This window comes from Panthera onca, chromosome B2 (genome assembly GCF_046562875.1).
Source record: "Panthera onca isolate mPanOnc1 chromosome B2, mPanOnc1 haplotype 2, whole genome shotgun sequence".
In the NCBI taxonomy this organism is placed as follows: domain Eukaryota; kingdom Metazoa; phylum Chordata; class Mammalia; order Carnivora; family Felidae; genus Panthera; species Panthera onca.
Window position 1 is genome coordinate 11,065,660 of NC_138343.1, and position 15,854 is coordinate 11,081,513.

The window sequence follows — 15,854 nt, forward strand, 5'->3', positions numbered from 1 at the left end:
TTGGAGGAACTCCGGTGATCGATTGGCAGTGGAAGGAATCACATGTGAAATTCCTTAAATATTTAAAAACTTAAAAAAATAGTTAAGGTGGTAAATGATATGTATAGTCTACCACAATTAAAAAAAATACACATAAAAAAAAAAAAGGAGAAAGGTATCTAGAAAATAAAAACCTGGAAAATGGTGAGGAGGAGTCCCAGAGATCAGCCAGGATAGACCAGAACATAGGCAAGAGGAGCCCAGGAAGGGGGTTTCAAAAATGGAGCTAACACACCAGCTCACAGGGATTCAGCTGTGACTGAGGGAAGCCTGAAGGGCGGAGGGGCCCGAGGAGAAGCACAGAAAGAATTAAGCTAATGAAAAAAGGGGCCAGTGAGACTGTCAAGAAAACAGGAAGCTGTGTAAAAACGAAGTCAATGAAGGGCTTCGTAGCTCAGCAGGAAGCCACATCACAGGAGCACCATTTCAAGTGTGAAATAACCACACTAAACAGGCTAAATCTTTCACCTGATAAGTCAGCAATGTCTACTTTTTTTTTAATTGCTTTAAGTTTATTTTGAGAAAGAGAGAGAGAGAGGAAGAGGCAGAGAGAGGTAGTGAGAGAATCCCAGGCAGTCTCCTCGCCCACAGCACAGAACCCGACGTGGGGCTCGAACCCACAAACCGTGAGATCGTGACCTGAGCTAAAACCAAGAGACGCTTAACCGACTGAGCGACCCAGGTGCTCCAATGTCTACTTTGTCGAACCAGAAGTCAACGATACAAATATTTGAAAACATGAAGTAAATTCCTGAAGAAACAACAGAAAGCATTAAAAATGGCCGCCCTGGGGGTGGGAGGAGGACGCTGAGGGGGCATCTGTCTGCTGTCTTAGGGTCCTAATACTTTTGACCGTATCCGACTCTGCTTTTAAACGCCGGACGTACATCACTCTCATTAAAAGAAAGTCACGAAAACAACAGCGAGCGGGTTCAGGATGGCCACACGCACCTCGCCAGCAAAGAAGACCATTCCCTGTATCTCCTCAGCGAGGATATCGTAGGCTTCTCCGCTCCCTCCCGTCTTCACGAAGCTGTACGCCATCTGGATCCAGGGGTCCGTGCTCCACCGAGTGACGAAATACTTCGTGGGGTCGGGGACCTCCTGTGTGGGGCGGAGGGAACCAGGAGCCGGGATCAAAGAGGGGCCTGGACGTGCGCAGCCAGAGCACAAATCTACACTCCCGCCTCCTCTGGAGACGGAGTTAATCCTCTTAGACTCTGCTGTGGCCCCTCTGCCCCCTGCAGCTCCCCCCGGGCCCCCCCACCCCCATTTGTGCAGCTTCCTCCATCTCCCGCCCCAACCGTGCGGCTTCCCCCACGGCTCACTTCCACCCTTCATCCTGCCGGAGACTTTATCGTCGCCAGTGACCGGCGTGTGCCCGGGGGACGGTGGCGGAGGGGTGTCTGGGCCAGAATGGAAGGGGCGGTGCTGGGACCTCAATTCTCAGCAGGCTGCTCCAAAGGAACGGCCAGACGAGGCCATGTTTCACGTTCACTAAGTTTCGAGTCATTCTGTGCCCCTGACTAGCACCACCATGAAAAACAGTTCCACGGAGGGCGCCGGGGTGGCTCAGTTGGTTCAGTGTCCGACTTGGGCTGAGGTCACGATCTCACGGTTTGTGAGTTCGAGCCCCGAGACAGGTTCTCTGCTGTCAGTGCAGAGCTTGCTTCGGATCCTCTGTCCCCTCTCTCTGCCCCTTCCTGCTCGTGTGCTCTCCTCTCTCAAAAATAAACGTTTAAAAAATAAACAAAAATAGTTCTATGGAAACCACGCGCTAAATTCCAAACAACGAATGTGAAAATGAGTTTTTGGACAAAAACCCACAAACTAGGGATTACTGTGAGATGTAATCACGTCGCGTAAAATAACACCCCCGGGTGTCTCTGTCTCTATTTTATGTAACTTTTCTCTCATTTCATTTCTTTCTACTTCCACTCCTTTATTTGAAAAAGATGACAGCTACGCCATTCCCCAATCTGCAGAGACTGTGAGATGTACTCAACTGGCAAATATGAAGTACGCTGAGCCCCTCTGGAAAAAGACAGAAATGAGACTAGCTGCATCTGTAGGGTATGAGAATATTCTGGACAACATCCCTTTGAAAGGAAGGTTGCTCTCAAAGCTCACTAGGGTTTGGGTTAATACAGGATGTAGGGAAAATGCTGAGCTTGTTACATCCTCAGGAAAGGAAGGGGATGTGGTGCTCGCTTCAGCAGCACGTGTACTAAAATAGGAACCGTACACGGAAGCTCCGCGTCGCCCCTGAGCAAACGTGACATGCAGATTCCTGAAGCCTGTCTGTGCCCCAGCGCACTGCCACCCTTTGCAGATTAGCACGAAAGGAAGGGGGTGGGGGGAGGAAAAGAAGGAAGAAGGGAAGGGAAGGGGAATGGGAAAGGAAAAGGAAAAGAAAGAGGTGTGCGGATGATGTGAGCAAAAGGAAGACAATGGCGTGAAAGGCGGTATGGAATATTGCTATAGACTCAATTGCGGCCCCCTCAAATTCGTGTGTCAGAACCCTAAACCCCCAGAACCTCATAATATCACCATATCTGAGAAAGGGCCTCTCACAAGGTAATTCAGTTCCCATGAGGTCCCGAGGGTGGGCTTTAATCCAGTCTGACTGGTGTCCTAAGAAGAGGCAATTAGGACACAGCCAAGCACAACGGGAAGACCATGTGGGGTCGCGGGGGGAAGGCGGTCATCTGCAGACCAAGGAGAGAGGCCTGGGAAGAAGCCAAACCTGCCTGCACCTTGATCTCGGACCTTCCAGCCTCAGAACTGCGAGAACGTAAATGTCCATCGTTGAAACCACCCAGATTGGGGTATTTTGTTACGGCAGCCCTGGCAGGCCAGCCGGGGGACTTAGCGGGCAGCCGGACAACGGGAGAGGGACCGACGCGGCCGTCCGCCTTCTCCCCCGTCCCGGAGGCGGCTCTGACCTGCTCCTTGAACAGCTCCCGGAGGGCGGCCATGCACTGCTGGAGCACCTGCTTGTCATCCAGGGTCCTGACGGACGCCACGGCCTCCCCGGCGACCACCGACATCAGCACGCTCTGCTTCTTCTGCAGACGCGGAAGGGACAGTTCACACTTCCTGCTTCCAGTACAGAGGTCCCTGAATGCACGGCTCCGACTGGGGAAGGCCCTCATCCTACACATCTCAGGATTTCCCCCTGCCCCTCAGCCCCATTTCAACCACCGGTCTGTCTCCCTCACAAAACTCAGTATTCATCTCTACATTTTGCTGTTCGTGGCTGAACAACTCGGGAAGAAGTGTCAATATCAAATTCAGGGTTCTCTTGGCTTTTTCCCTTACTTGTTCTAGAAGAAATAGAAGAAGGTGGAGAAAGGAGATCAGCAGATAAAATAAGGGGAAAAAAATCTTTCTCAAACAGTAAAGAAATTTTGCCCAAGTGCAACCTTTTAACAAAGTTTCTTGGGATGGGGCGCCAGGGTGGCTCAGTCAGTTAAGCCTCTGACTTTGGCTCAGGTCATGATCTCAGTTCATGAGTTCAAGGCCCACATTGGGCTCTGTGCTGACAGCATGGAGCCAGCTTCAGATCCTCTGTCTGACCCTTCTTTCTCTGCCCCTCCCCTACTTGTTCTCTCTCTCTCTCAAAAATAAACATTAAAAAAAAAATTAAGGGGCCTGGATGGCTCATTCAGTTAAGTATCTGACACTTGATTTCAGCTCAGGTCATGATCTCATGGTTCGTGAGATCAAGCCTCACATCGGGCTCTGCGCTGACGGCGCGGAGCCTGCTTGGGATTCTTCCTCGGTCTCTCTCTGCCCCTGTGCTGCTCACCCTCTCTCAAAATAAACAAACAAACATTACAAAAAAATTAAGAAAGTTTCTTGGAAGGGAGAAGAAGGGGGAACAAAACACCAAAGGTGATTCTTTTGCATGACATTAGTATTACCAAGTCCCAGGGACGCCCCTCCCTCCCTCTGCTCCCCGACCGGTCACATCTGCCAACACGGAGCCTGCCCTCGTCCTCCTCGGGGCCAACCATACCCTGCCCTTTGTCCGTGCTCACAGGACCCGGGAGAGCAGTGTTCAGGCACCAGTCATTACTGTGCTGTGCTGAGCTGACTCTCCCTAAGAGGACTCCCCATCAGCCCGAAATATCTGTTTCCACAAAGAACGAATCCCCTTCCCAGGGAGCAACATTAGTACTTGAAAAGAATATGGCAGATGTCGGGCTTTTCCGGTAGGAAAATATCCCAGTCCAAGTACCCTGCCAGCATATAAGTACGTATCTACAGCATCCGCCACGTCCATTAGCTCCTGAGTTTGACGCAGGAGTCATTACCAATCCAAAGTCTAAACTGCAGTAAGGGAATTCAAACCGCATGTCACCACCGATTTTACCTGGGGATCCATGTCATAGAACACAGCAAAAAGCCCCCGCTTGCCGGCACTAGGCGGAACGTGACCGAAAAAGTCAGCCCCTTGAACTTTACTGTCCCAAAATCTGTATGGAAACTGCAAGGCAATCTGGAAAACGAGCAAGAGAAAGATGGTTAAGAGTTTCTAGAATCAGAAGTAATCTCTAAGATGCAATCTACGGTTAACTAAAGCGATACACAAAAAAATCCTAAAATGCTCCCCTTCCGTGCTCCTGTCTCGTCTGTTCTCTCATGAGCATCTGGCTTTGGGGGCCATTCAGTCCCATCCCCCCACCGATAGCGTGGGTGGGGTGGGCGGGACCCACTGACAAACCCTGGGCTAATCCGAAGATGCCAAGCAGTCCCGAGACCTGGTCTTGAAGCAGATGTTCTGAAGATAAAGTCTCACCTACCCCTAGGGCCACCAGCACTGGCACGTTCTGCTTAGAGATTTTATTTAAAGGCAGAGGAAGTGAAACATTCTCCTCACTGGGACCAATTAATTAATGGAGGGTAGGCTTGGAAGGCAGCCAAAAAAAAAAAAAAAACCCCACTTTACTTATATATTTATATGCCAAGTTCAAATCTTGAATAACAACACTCATTTTCCAAACGTCAAGCAAAACTGAGATCTCAGCCAGCTCTCCTCCTTCTGTTCCGATAATAGCCTTTTGTATTCTTCATCAACAATTACTCAAATGAAAAGAAAATCTTTGAATTTTATTTGGATGAAAAAATGATCCGCTACTCAGCCAGTACCAGAAGGTAAGGAACCCTTGGCACCCAACATTCATCTCTTTGGTTTTGAGGCTACAGTAACTTGGTCACCTTTTCAATGATGCCCGCGCCTAAGCTGTTGATAGCCTTCATCTTCTTGTCCGACAGCGGTGGGTTGAAGTGAATGGCACCTTTCTGTAGTAAGGCCAGGGGTACAGTGACTAACACCTGGGGGGAAAACGAACAGTTCACACACAAAAGCACAACTACCCAGTGGGTTCATGACCAGGAAATTCCTGTCTATCGCCAATCACGAGACTGTCAACGTCCCATGTTCTACTGCGAAGAGCCAGAGCCGCCATGGCGGTTCGGTTCACAAGGGCGCCTGGCTGAGCAGAAGCGGCATCCACGTGGAAGAACTCGCAGAAAAGTCTAGATGGTTTACAATAACCCTGGGTGAGAAGAGTCGTAGATGCCAATTATGAAAAGCAGTACTGTAAGAGGAAATGGCCCTAAATATGGAATCAGAAGAACTACATTTGTGTATCGTTACTAACACTTTCTAATACGTGGCCAAGGTAAAACCTGCCCTACAAACCCCAAAGAATCAGGATAATGCTTAAAAGTCATACAATACACATCAATATGCTTCATAAATGGTAAAGTCCATCAAAAACATTATGGATTACTGGAGTGCCCGGGTGGCTCAGTTGGTTGAGTGTCCGACTCTTGATTTTGGCTCAGGTCATGATCTCACAAACCGTGAGACAGCATGGGGCCTGCTTCTGATTCTCTCTCTCCCTCTTTCTCTGATCCTCCCCTGCTCATGCTCTCTCTCAAAATAAATAAACTTAAAAACATTTTCTTCAAAACATTATGGGCTATTAAGAAGGAAGCAACTTTTTTTTTTAAATTGGTTTATTATTTTTATTTTTTTAATGTTTTATTTATTTTTGAGTGAGTGAGAGGGAGGGAGAAAGACAGCACTAGCAGGGGAAGGGCAGAGAGAGAGGGAGACACAGAATCTGAAGCAGGCTCCAGGCTCTGAGCTGTCAGCACAGAGCCCGACGCTCAAACTCATGGACTGTGAGATCATGATCTGAGCCGAAGTCAGGCACTTAACTGATTGAGCCACCCAGGAGCCCCAAGAAGGAAGCAACTCATTGCAGGGTCTCCCAACGGCTTACACAATCCTTTAGGAGAGTTGAAGGTGCCGATGCTAAGAGCCTTCAAGAACGACTCTCGAGGTCCCATCACAAAACCCTGCATCAAACACAGCTGCTGTCTCTCCACACAATCAGAAAATTTCTGGCTCCAGAACCCTGTTACCACAGTCACGATGAGGAGCCATTACCACTGCTACCAGCTCCAGAAGCACACCACTTCTAGAACAAACTGTGAAATGGGTTCCTCGTGCTTGCCTCACGCCTCCCTTGTAGTTAATGAGCGGACCCTGGAGCCTCTACTGGCCCCTCTGCGGAAAAACCTAACACCTTGACCACGATGCTGGTCAGAAGTGAAGGAAAAGCCATGCCATACCTTCCAAATCTCACGCCAGTGCATCTGAGTGGCTGCAACATTTCCTATTTAGAACCTCAGCTTCAAGGGAGTCTAGGAAGCGTGTGTGTGTGTGTGTGTGTGTGTGTGTGTGTCCATTTCCGTCCACACTGCAGGCAGCATGGCCAGAGGAGCATCCCATGGAACTGGATGCCGAGCACCACATCCACCACAGCCCTCAGCAAAGATGTAGCGTACGTGGCTTGAACCCCAACTCCAGGAGCACAGAAAGGCCAGAGTTCTTCTTGTGATTTTGTCGCTATTTTCTGCCACATGGAACTTTTTATAAAATATAAAACATTTTCTCGGTCATCATCAAGCAAGCCAAAAAAAAAAAAAAAGAGAACAATTATTCTCTTGGATGCAGAAGAACTTCAAGGAAATAAGATCTAGATATCTTCTTAACAACAAAAACGCTCTCAAAAGCCCATGAAGCTGGGCGCCTGGGGGGTTCAGTCGGTTAAGGGTCTGACTTCGGCTCAGATCATGATCTTGAGGCTCGTGGGTTCGAGCCCTGCATCAGGCTCTCTGCTGTCAGCATGGAGCCTGCTTCGGATCCTCTGACCCTCTCTCTCTGCCCCTCTCCGGCTCACTCTCTCCCTCAAAACTAAACATTAAAAAAAAAAAAAGCAAAAAGGAAAAAAAAAAAGCACACGAACTTAGGTAAACAAACAGGCCAAAGGGACGAGCCCGCTCTGGTCAGGGACTGAGGCCAGACCTGGGTGGAACCAGCCTAAACTGCATTACAGTGTGTCAGATGTTTATTGGTGGGTCACGCTGGGGTGCAAGTCTTTCACCTCTAAGTCCGGGAAGCTTCCAACTCAAACCATGCCATCTCTGCAGACTACTATAAAAATACTTCCTGTAAACATTCCAGAAGAGACTTGAGAACACAGCCTGCAGCTATGCCCTAATAACCCCGGAGAGCTGGCCATCAAGAGAGAAGAGCAAAGGTGCGTGGTTAGGGTCAGGCAGAGGGGGACCCAGCGAGAGCCGTCGACAGGCAGAGTCACAAAATACCACAGGTTGAGCCATCAGCTGACTGGCAATTTAAAAATTTTTTTTAAATGTTTGTGTGTATTACAGAGGGAGAGAGAGAGAGAGAGACAATGTGGGAGTGAGGCAGGGGCAGAGAAAGAGGATCCGAAGCAGGCTCCTGGCTCCAAGCTGTGAGTGCAGAACCCGACACGGGGCTCGAACTCACGCACCGCGAGATCATGACCTGAGCCCAAGTTGGCCACCCAGGCGTTCCGGCTGACTTACAGTTTTAAAGAGAGGTATTTAAAAACAATTTTTACCACCACGAGGAGCTTTAAATTTAAATTCTCAGCTTGGGGCTCCCACATAAGGGCAGGGCTGCTCAGTGGTCTGACACTAGTCACACATCGGACTCACCTGAGCAGTTTCACAAACGTGACCAGACTGAATCCCGGAGAATCTCGGGGTGGGGGTGCTGCAGCCTTTCTTTTTAGGCCCCTCCCAGGTGGTCCTAACGTGAGCCAGGATTGAGAACCACTACCAGTCCATGGGGTCCCTGGGTGGCTCAGTCGGTTAAGTGTCTGACTTCGGCTCAGGTCATGCTCTCACGGTCTGTGAGTTCGAGCCCTGCATCGGGCTCTGTGCTGACAGCTCGGAGCCTGGGGACTGTTTTGGATTCTGTGTTTCCCTCTCTCTCTGCCCCTCCCCCACTCATGCTCTCTCTTGCTCTCAAAAATAAATAAAACATAAAAAAGAAATTTTTAAAGACCCACTCTGAGTCCAAAGGCTACACTACCATTCCTAACTACCCCGCTAGCCAATGGCAGGAATAATATGAGGACCCACCCCCTGGGCTCACACACCAGACCCTGTCTCTTCATTTGACATGAGATCCTTTAGTTCAGTAGGAGTATCATGCACTCTGAAATACTTCTAGGGAACTGAAACGGGCAGAGCACAGCTAATCTAGGAATCCAGTGATGATCTGTCATTTATACATTCTGGTCATGTCAGAAATAGCTAAACTGAAATAAACTTACAGGATTTATTACTTCCCCTCCACCCCAAGTAAGCATCTTTGCTCTCCAACGCCTTAGAAATCTCTGTGTGATTTTGCATATTACAGCACTCTTCCAGTGTCCACCTACTAACGTGCTTTACAAACACTTCCAGTAACATAAAAGTACTTCTGCCAGTTTCAAAATGAAAACATGGAGCTGTCTTGGACTGAAAAAGGATTCCATGGCAAAAGAAACCTACTAAACAAACAAACAAACCCACCACCTTTGTATGTACTGAATTAAGCAAACTAAGTTTTCTGGAATGCGTGACTTCTCAGAGCCTTTAATACACTCATATTTAACTCAAAAAGTAGACTGCAATATACAACACTTTCAAACTTATTTGCCCAAAGAATTTCTCTTCTTGTTCAACTCTCAGGACTGATGTACCACAGAACCTACTTTAAGAAACACTACTCGGGGCACCTGGGTGGCCCAGTTGGTTAAGGGTCTGACTTCGGCTCAGATCATGATCTCATGGTTCGTGGGTTCGAGCCCCGCATTGGGCTCTGTGCTCATAGCTCAGAGCCTGGAGCCTGCTTCGGATTCTGTGTCTCCCCCTCCCTCTGCCCCTCCCTCACCCCGGCTCTGTCTCTGTCAAAAATAACCATTAAAAGTAAATCAATAAGCACTATTCAGAATTCTGTCTACCATGAATGCATACAGCGTTAGATCAGGTCAATGAGACTTGCGCATCCACACAGAACTGAGTGGAGACAGGGAACTCTTCAGGAATCAAACAAGGCTCCGGGCAGACTGCCAAAGGCCAACTTCCGGGTGGAAAACACTGTTTTCCCCACCCCCAGGCCCCTGGCTACACCTCGTGAAATGCTAGCACCTACCTTCTGTGCTGTACATCCTGTCCCATCCGTCATGGTAACCTGCACCTCATCTCCAGAATAATCAATGCTCTGCACCTGCGCAAGAAAAACCACCATGAAAACCAGGAGGGACGGACCCATACGATCCAGGATCCTCCCCCAATTCTATCACGTGAGTTTAGACCTCCAAGACTCCAGAGAATCACTTCCCGGCATTCAGAGATCTAAGTGACATTTACAGCTGACTTCAGGGAACTATCGCTCAGTCATTACAACTTATAAACACTTTGTCAGAAAGTGGAAAATCTTTACAACACAGTCTAGAGTGAAGTATACAGGTAAACGAGGGCCTCTATGACTAGAGCAATGCACAATACAAATGCAGCAGGACAAAGACTGGAAGGGAACACTCGAGAGTGAAAATGGCTGCATTGTGTCAGGGAGGTCATGAGACACTTGAACACTTCATTAGCAATGAAAATGCATCTGAGCCACTGTTGCTTCCAGAGGGTGGAGGTGCCTGACGAACAGGCCCACAGCAAGCACCTGTCTCCTGTGTAATCCACGTGTCCCGCACTTGACATCCTCCAATCCCAAGGCCAAACCAGAGCCGCCCCTCCCGGCCGCTGTGGAGACTCACTGGAGACTCCAGCCGAATGTCTAGTCCTTCTGCCAGTTTTTCAATGATTACAGAGTAGCCAGGCGTTAGCAGAGTGTGGTCACCAGCAAACTGAGCAAAGAATTCGTTGTGGTCCCAGGAGCGAGCAGACACCTGGGAAATGATAATGTGCAGGAAAGCTTATGTTATTCTTTTTTTTTTTTTTTTTTTTAAAGTCAACTCTACTCCCAACATAGGGCTTGAACTCATGACCCCAAGATCAAGAGTGGCACACTCCACCGACTGAGCCGGCCACGCGCCCCAGGAAAGCGGATCTTAGAACAAAAGGTAGACATGATTTGGGCACGGGCACCACTCCTTGATAAACACACTCGGTGTATTACATATCAGTAATTCTGGAAAAGGAGAACTCTATGAGTAAAACTGCGTTTGAGCAACTCCAGCTATAAATATGCCATCCACGTGTCTTCAACGTGGCATCTGTGCAGAGGCTGAAACCCGGCACAGTTTTGGAAAACAGGGTTACTCCAACCACAATGGAGTCGGATGCAGGGAGGTGCAGAGTTGGACAAGAGGTCGGGGTCAGCCGTGGAGCCTCTATTCAAAATACAGAGGGTCTGAGTATCAAGACCACAGTGGTCAAGTGACTGACAGAGGCAAGTTTAAATTTATTCCAGCGAGACAGGCAGACCGTAACTGCAAGGCTACTCTATTTTGGTCTCCTGAGAGCAGTGTTCTCAGACCACGACGGTTCCACAGAAATGCCTTCAGGGACTCCGTGGAGCACAAGGGAAGACCGGCAGTGAACGGACAAGGCTCTGGGCCCCTCCCGGGTCCAGCCCAGTGGCCGTCCTGCACTTGGTTCACATACTGAGTCTTCGCACACATTATCGGAAGGAAGGTTTCTCTCACTTAAAAAAAAAAAAAAAAAAAAAGTCTAAACCACTGTGGGGTTAATATGCTCTGAAGTCATGGTTTTTGACCTTTTCAACAGCAGAACCATTGTTTCCTGTTTACCCAAACTGGTCGGGAGTTCAGTGCTTAGATGCGAGGTGCGGGTGAGCACGCGCACGCACACACACACACACACACACACACACACACGCGCGCTTCACAGAAGCCAGCCACACCTGATGGAGGCTGCTCCCGCAGGCGTACTCCAGGTTACTCAGGTGGAAGTGAAGCACCTGTTGTTCAAGTTCACTGAACTGGATCCCCGACTCCTGAATAAAGGCTTTGTAGATCTCCTCGATCTTTTCTGTAAGGGGAAGGGGGCAAAGCAGAAAAAGAACGGCTGTCACACTATTGTCTAATTCCTTATCTTATGTTCCCAAACTCCTGCTACCTGCAAAATCTGCTAAACTCAGGTCCCTTCCCAAGCCAACTCGGGGCATGAGGGAGGATATGTTGAGAAGGTTGGTTTCACTCACAAAGGAAAAGCTTATCTCAACTGGAAACAAGGTCAGGAGGCTACCTTCAACCACGTTTCATTTCTGCCCAGTTGAAAAAACTTTCCTTTTTGGCTCAAGATGGAGAAAAAAGTACCCCCGCCCCCCACCCCCGTCCACCCCCCACCCCCGTCCACCCCCCGCATATATAAAGACACACACCCAGAGAAAAATCCTCTTCCCTTTCTGGTCCTAGTGCGAATCACCTGAAGTCACGTTCTGAGGACCTCTCACCTTAACTAAGAGACCTACAACAGACTATCGGCTGTATTCTCTCCAAAACAAGAATACTCCGTTATGGCCTTTCATCACCTCAGTCTGCTGCCTTGATACCTTCCAATTACTGGTGTTTCACCGCCTACGTAATAAATTCCAAAACCCACAGCCAGACGCTTGCTAGCACCTTTCCAGCCTTTCCAAAGACAGCAACTGCTACCCGCCCGCTCTCACGCTCTGCTAAGTTGCAGCCTGGTCTCTTCCCGGTAAATTCCGACCCCGGGAGGCAGCTGCCCCCACTGGCCTCCCTGCCAGCACCCTCCAGCCCGGCCCATCGCCCCTTCGGGCCAGCGTCACCCGGACACCACGCACCTTGGGAATCCTGCTTGCTAGCAACCCCAGCATTCAGCCACGTCACACAACCGGAACTTTCAACTACACATACACAGCCCTGTGGAATCGTTCCAATTCTGCTCTTCGACTCCCTTTATTGTGGGGATGTGGGGGCGAGGGAGGCTCACGCCTGACACATGGTAAGAATCTTAGCACGGGCCCTTCTTCATCACCTTTCCAGTGAGAAAGAACCACCACCCTACATGTACACCACAGACTCCAGGCTTCTTTCTATCAAGTCCTGTGCACTTGCTTAGCTAGACATGAACTGAAAGTGAATTTTAAAAAAATTTGTTTTGGCAGCTCCGGGTTCTCATCAAAATTTTCCACCCTCGTGCTAGATGGTTAATCCGGGGATGCTCGCAGCACCTCTGGATTTGTGCCGGGCTTTCTCCCCCCCCAGACCACAGGGCTTTCCTGCCACTTTCACTACCACCCTGCAGTCCCATTCCTGCATCCTGCCATGTACTTTCTATTTTCCTTTAGGTTTTGTAGAGGTTCGGGGAGAACCAAGACTGCTGGAACAGTATGTGAAATTAAGTATGAACAGATTGGGAGAAGGCTTAATGTGACTTTTATGTAAATTACATTTAAAAGCTCTAGTACATATGCTTTGTGAAATTAACTCTAGCTTCTCACTATTTATATTTGGGTGTTTTGGGCTAAGTGCTAATTAGGTGAAATCTCAGCTCAGATACTACCAGGCAGGATGTAACCGCAACCTTCCCCAAGTGGAGATGTGTGCGCCATTATTCAAGCTTTCCAAAAAAACATTTATAAGACGAAACACCAACTCACACAGCGTTGCTGATCCTGCCCTGATAACTTTTCTTAAGTAAGGCCAAGACAAAGCAGTACTATTAATGTTTTTATGTGGTAGTCCTGAAAGGAGGGTGAAGAAAACCCTGTCCAGTGACTACCACACACGTGCAGAATGCTAACCAAACTCTGAGAACATTCCGCACAATGTCAGCTTAGTAACTGTCCCCAGTTTCAGAAAATTCAACGGCCCACTACTGGGTCTGGACACTACCTACATTTGATTAAATGATCCCCGTGCATCCCAGGAAATTTCTGAAAATGTTCTGCTAGACTCTGCCAGTGAACACTTAACTAGTTAGGGCGGCTCAACATGGTGGGTCTCAGGGCAGGAGAGGAAAAGGGGAGTAAAGAGAAGGGACGGTCCCTGTCACGGAGACGTTTACTCCAAACAGTGATGCAGCATCTATCAAGATGAAGAAGTAAAAACCCTTATAAGGGAACATACAGCTGAAACAAATTAACATCTTGCGAACGGAATCATACTTTAAGAAACCCAGACATTCGCCGAGAACTACAAGTCAATACATTCAGGGCATAAAAATTGTAGGTTAAATAAATATCAATTTAAGAAGCAGTATGGTAAAATCTCCGCTGGCACCCTCACGGAAATGAGTTCTTACAGACAGTCAAGTTTTCGAAAAGAGTACACTTAGTACGTTTTGGTCCATTTAGTACCAAAGCCTAACGATTCTGAATTTAAAATTTTAAACTGTAATACACATTCTTGAATTCTTAAAACATACTGAAAAAAAAAATCTCAACCTACTGCCCAAAACAGGGAAAGGAAATCCTGGCATACAGAAACTCTCTTACCTAGAAAGGGCGTTATGTCATTGACCATTCACAAGGGGCTTACCACAGTTTCCTTAAAAGTAAGCTCCTAGGGGCAACTGCAAATTAAACATTTAAATGATCATTTTAAACACCAGCTATTTTATGCAACATAAGATCCCTGAGTGCTCGTGAACACGGGCATCTAAAGGTCCCTGAGGAAGATCTGCTTTCCAGAGTGGGACAGTCTGGAGAATTCAGCAGTCCAAAACGAAGGTTCAAAGGACTCCACTTTTTTTTTTTTTTTTTTTTTTTTTTTAAGTAGGCTCTATGCCCAACGTGGGGGCCTGAACTCACGACTCCGAGATCAAGAGTCACATGCTTCACTGACCGAGGCAGCCGGGCACCCCTCCAGAGGACTCCTCTGCTCCTGCTAATCCAGCTTTGGGTTACAGAGAGACTCCCAAGGAACAGTCAGAACCCCATTCTCCCATACCTCCTAAGGGAACATCTTGGAGCTGAGTCTTATCCTTTCTCCACTCAGAGACAACATCCAAGAGAGCATTAAAATGAAAATCCATGCGCTTGTCAATAGTGGGGTCAGTTATTCTTCCACCTTCCTGAATTAAGTCACATCTCTCTCCAAATTTATGCATGCTGATGCCAAGCTTCAAAATAATAAGAATAAGAAGGTGAAAATTTTCCCTGGAAAAAACACTTACAGGTTCTAAGCTGAAATCAGACAGAGCTCTCTCATGGAGAAAATGGTCTAACAGATCCCGAAAGTAAAGCTACACATGCCTCCTGGGGAGTGGCAGCCAAGTCAGGCAGTGAGGAAAGAGCAGGAAATCGAGGAGCGCTTCTCTCAGGAAAACGTGAGGTAACAGCAGGCAGCTTCTATGCCACGCACCCTACAGCCTTGTGGCCAGTGGCCAGGGTCTGTTAATGCTTCAGGTGCTACAGCTGCACATGGCCTCCCCTCGCTCTGACGTCCTGTCCCCTGCGTGGACCCTCACAGGAATGAGCACGCAACCACACCAACACTCACAGAAGCTGATGCCGAATTTACGGCAAATAAGCAGTTCAGAAAAAAACCTTGGGCCTACCAGGTCTTCAAAGAAACTATGTAGGGTTGCCCGATAAAAGACAGCATGCCCTCTTAAAACTGGACTCTCAGATAAATAACGAGTGGTTTGGGTTTGGGGGGGGGGGGGTTGTTTTTTGTTATTGTTTTTTTAGTATAAGTATATCCCAAACATCGCATGCAAGATAGCCCACGTGGTACTTGGGATATACTTATCCTAAAAAAATTTACTTATGTATCCAAAAGGTCAAATTTAGCTGGGCATGCTGTGTTTTTATTTGCTTCACCCAGCAAACCTTAAAATGACAAGCTTATCAAGTGGCCTGCAAATAACACACAAATAGAATTATAGATCTCAGGAAAAAATCTTCTCTGTGCTCTCGCTCCACTTTCTCAGAAAGGAAGAATTGTAACTGTTTTTATCGGGGATGAGGGGGCAAGAAACCATTTGGGGGTTGTTATTTATCATCCAGAAGCATATTAATACTATACGAAAACAAAATGAGACAGTTTTTTCTTCTGCTTATCTACGAGACGAATCATCAAGAAACCCACTTGTTCACACATGAGTGCTACCGGGTTGTTGATACAGCCATTGACAATCTGCGCCCCTCTTCCCACTGTGACGCCTTTGAAAGATTTATCATCCCATACTCGGCCTCCGATTCTGTCTTTGGCTTCCAGGACAGTCACCTAAAAAGATAGGCAATCAGGGAAGCTACACAGGAATAGAGTAGCCATTTAAATACAGTACTACAAAGGCAAAATGACACAGTTAGGTAAGTTCCATACGTAGTAAATTATTAGATCGCTTGCGAACAAAAGTTTAAAAAGAGGGTGGTGTGAGCAGAAGCCAAAGTAGATGTTAAAACACACAATCCCGCTTTTAGCAAGGAGTGAGAAGCCTGCTGGAGGAATGCCTTCAACTGTCCC

General features: G+C 47.9%; 1 protein-coding gene across 4 annotated transcripts in view; it reads right to left on the minus strand.

Annotated features, from left to right (window-relative positions):
* The window catches only part of KDM1B (lysine demethylase 1B), a 62,819-nt gene that overhangs the window by 4,837 nt on the left and 42,128 nt on the right, over positions 1 to 15,854 (minus strand). For all 4 annotated transcript variants that reach the window (XM_078446601.2, XM_060614704.3, XM_078446604.2 and 1 more), the window contains 9 exons: positions 15,477 to 15,614; positions 14,334 to 14,505; positions 11,318 to 11,445; positions 10,209 to 10,340; positions 9,590 to 9,664; positions 5,263 to 5,379; positions 4,418 to 4,543; positions 2,985 to 3,107; positions 991 to 1,143 (listed from right to left, as the gene is read on the minus strand). In XM_078446601.2, the coding sequence (XP_078302727.1) occupies positions 991 to 1,143; positions 2,985 to 3,107; positions 4,418 to 4,543; positions 5,263 to 5,379; positions 9,590 to 9,664; positions 10,209 to 10,340; positions 11,318 to 11,445; positions 14,334 to 14,505; positions 15,477 to 15,614 (1,164 nt within the window). The remainder of the gene's footprint in view (positions 1 to 990; positions 1,144 to 2,984; positions 3,108 to 4,417; positions 4,544 to 5,262; positions 5,380 to 9,589; positions 9,665 to 10,208; positions 10,341 to 11,317; positions 11,446 to 14,333; positions 14,506 to 15,476; positions 15,615 to 15,854) is intronic.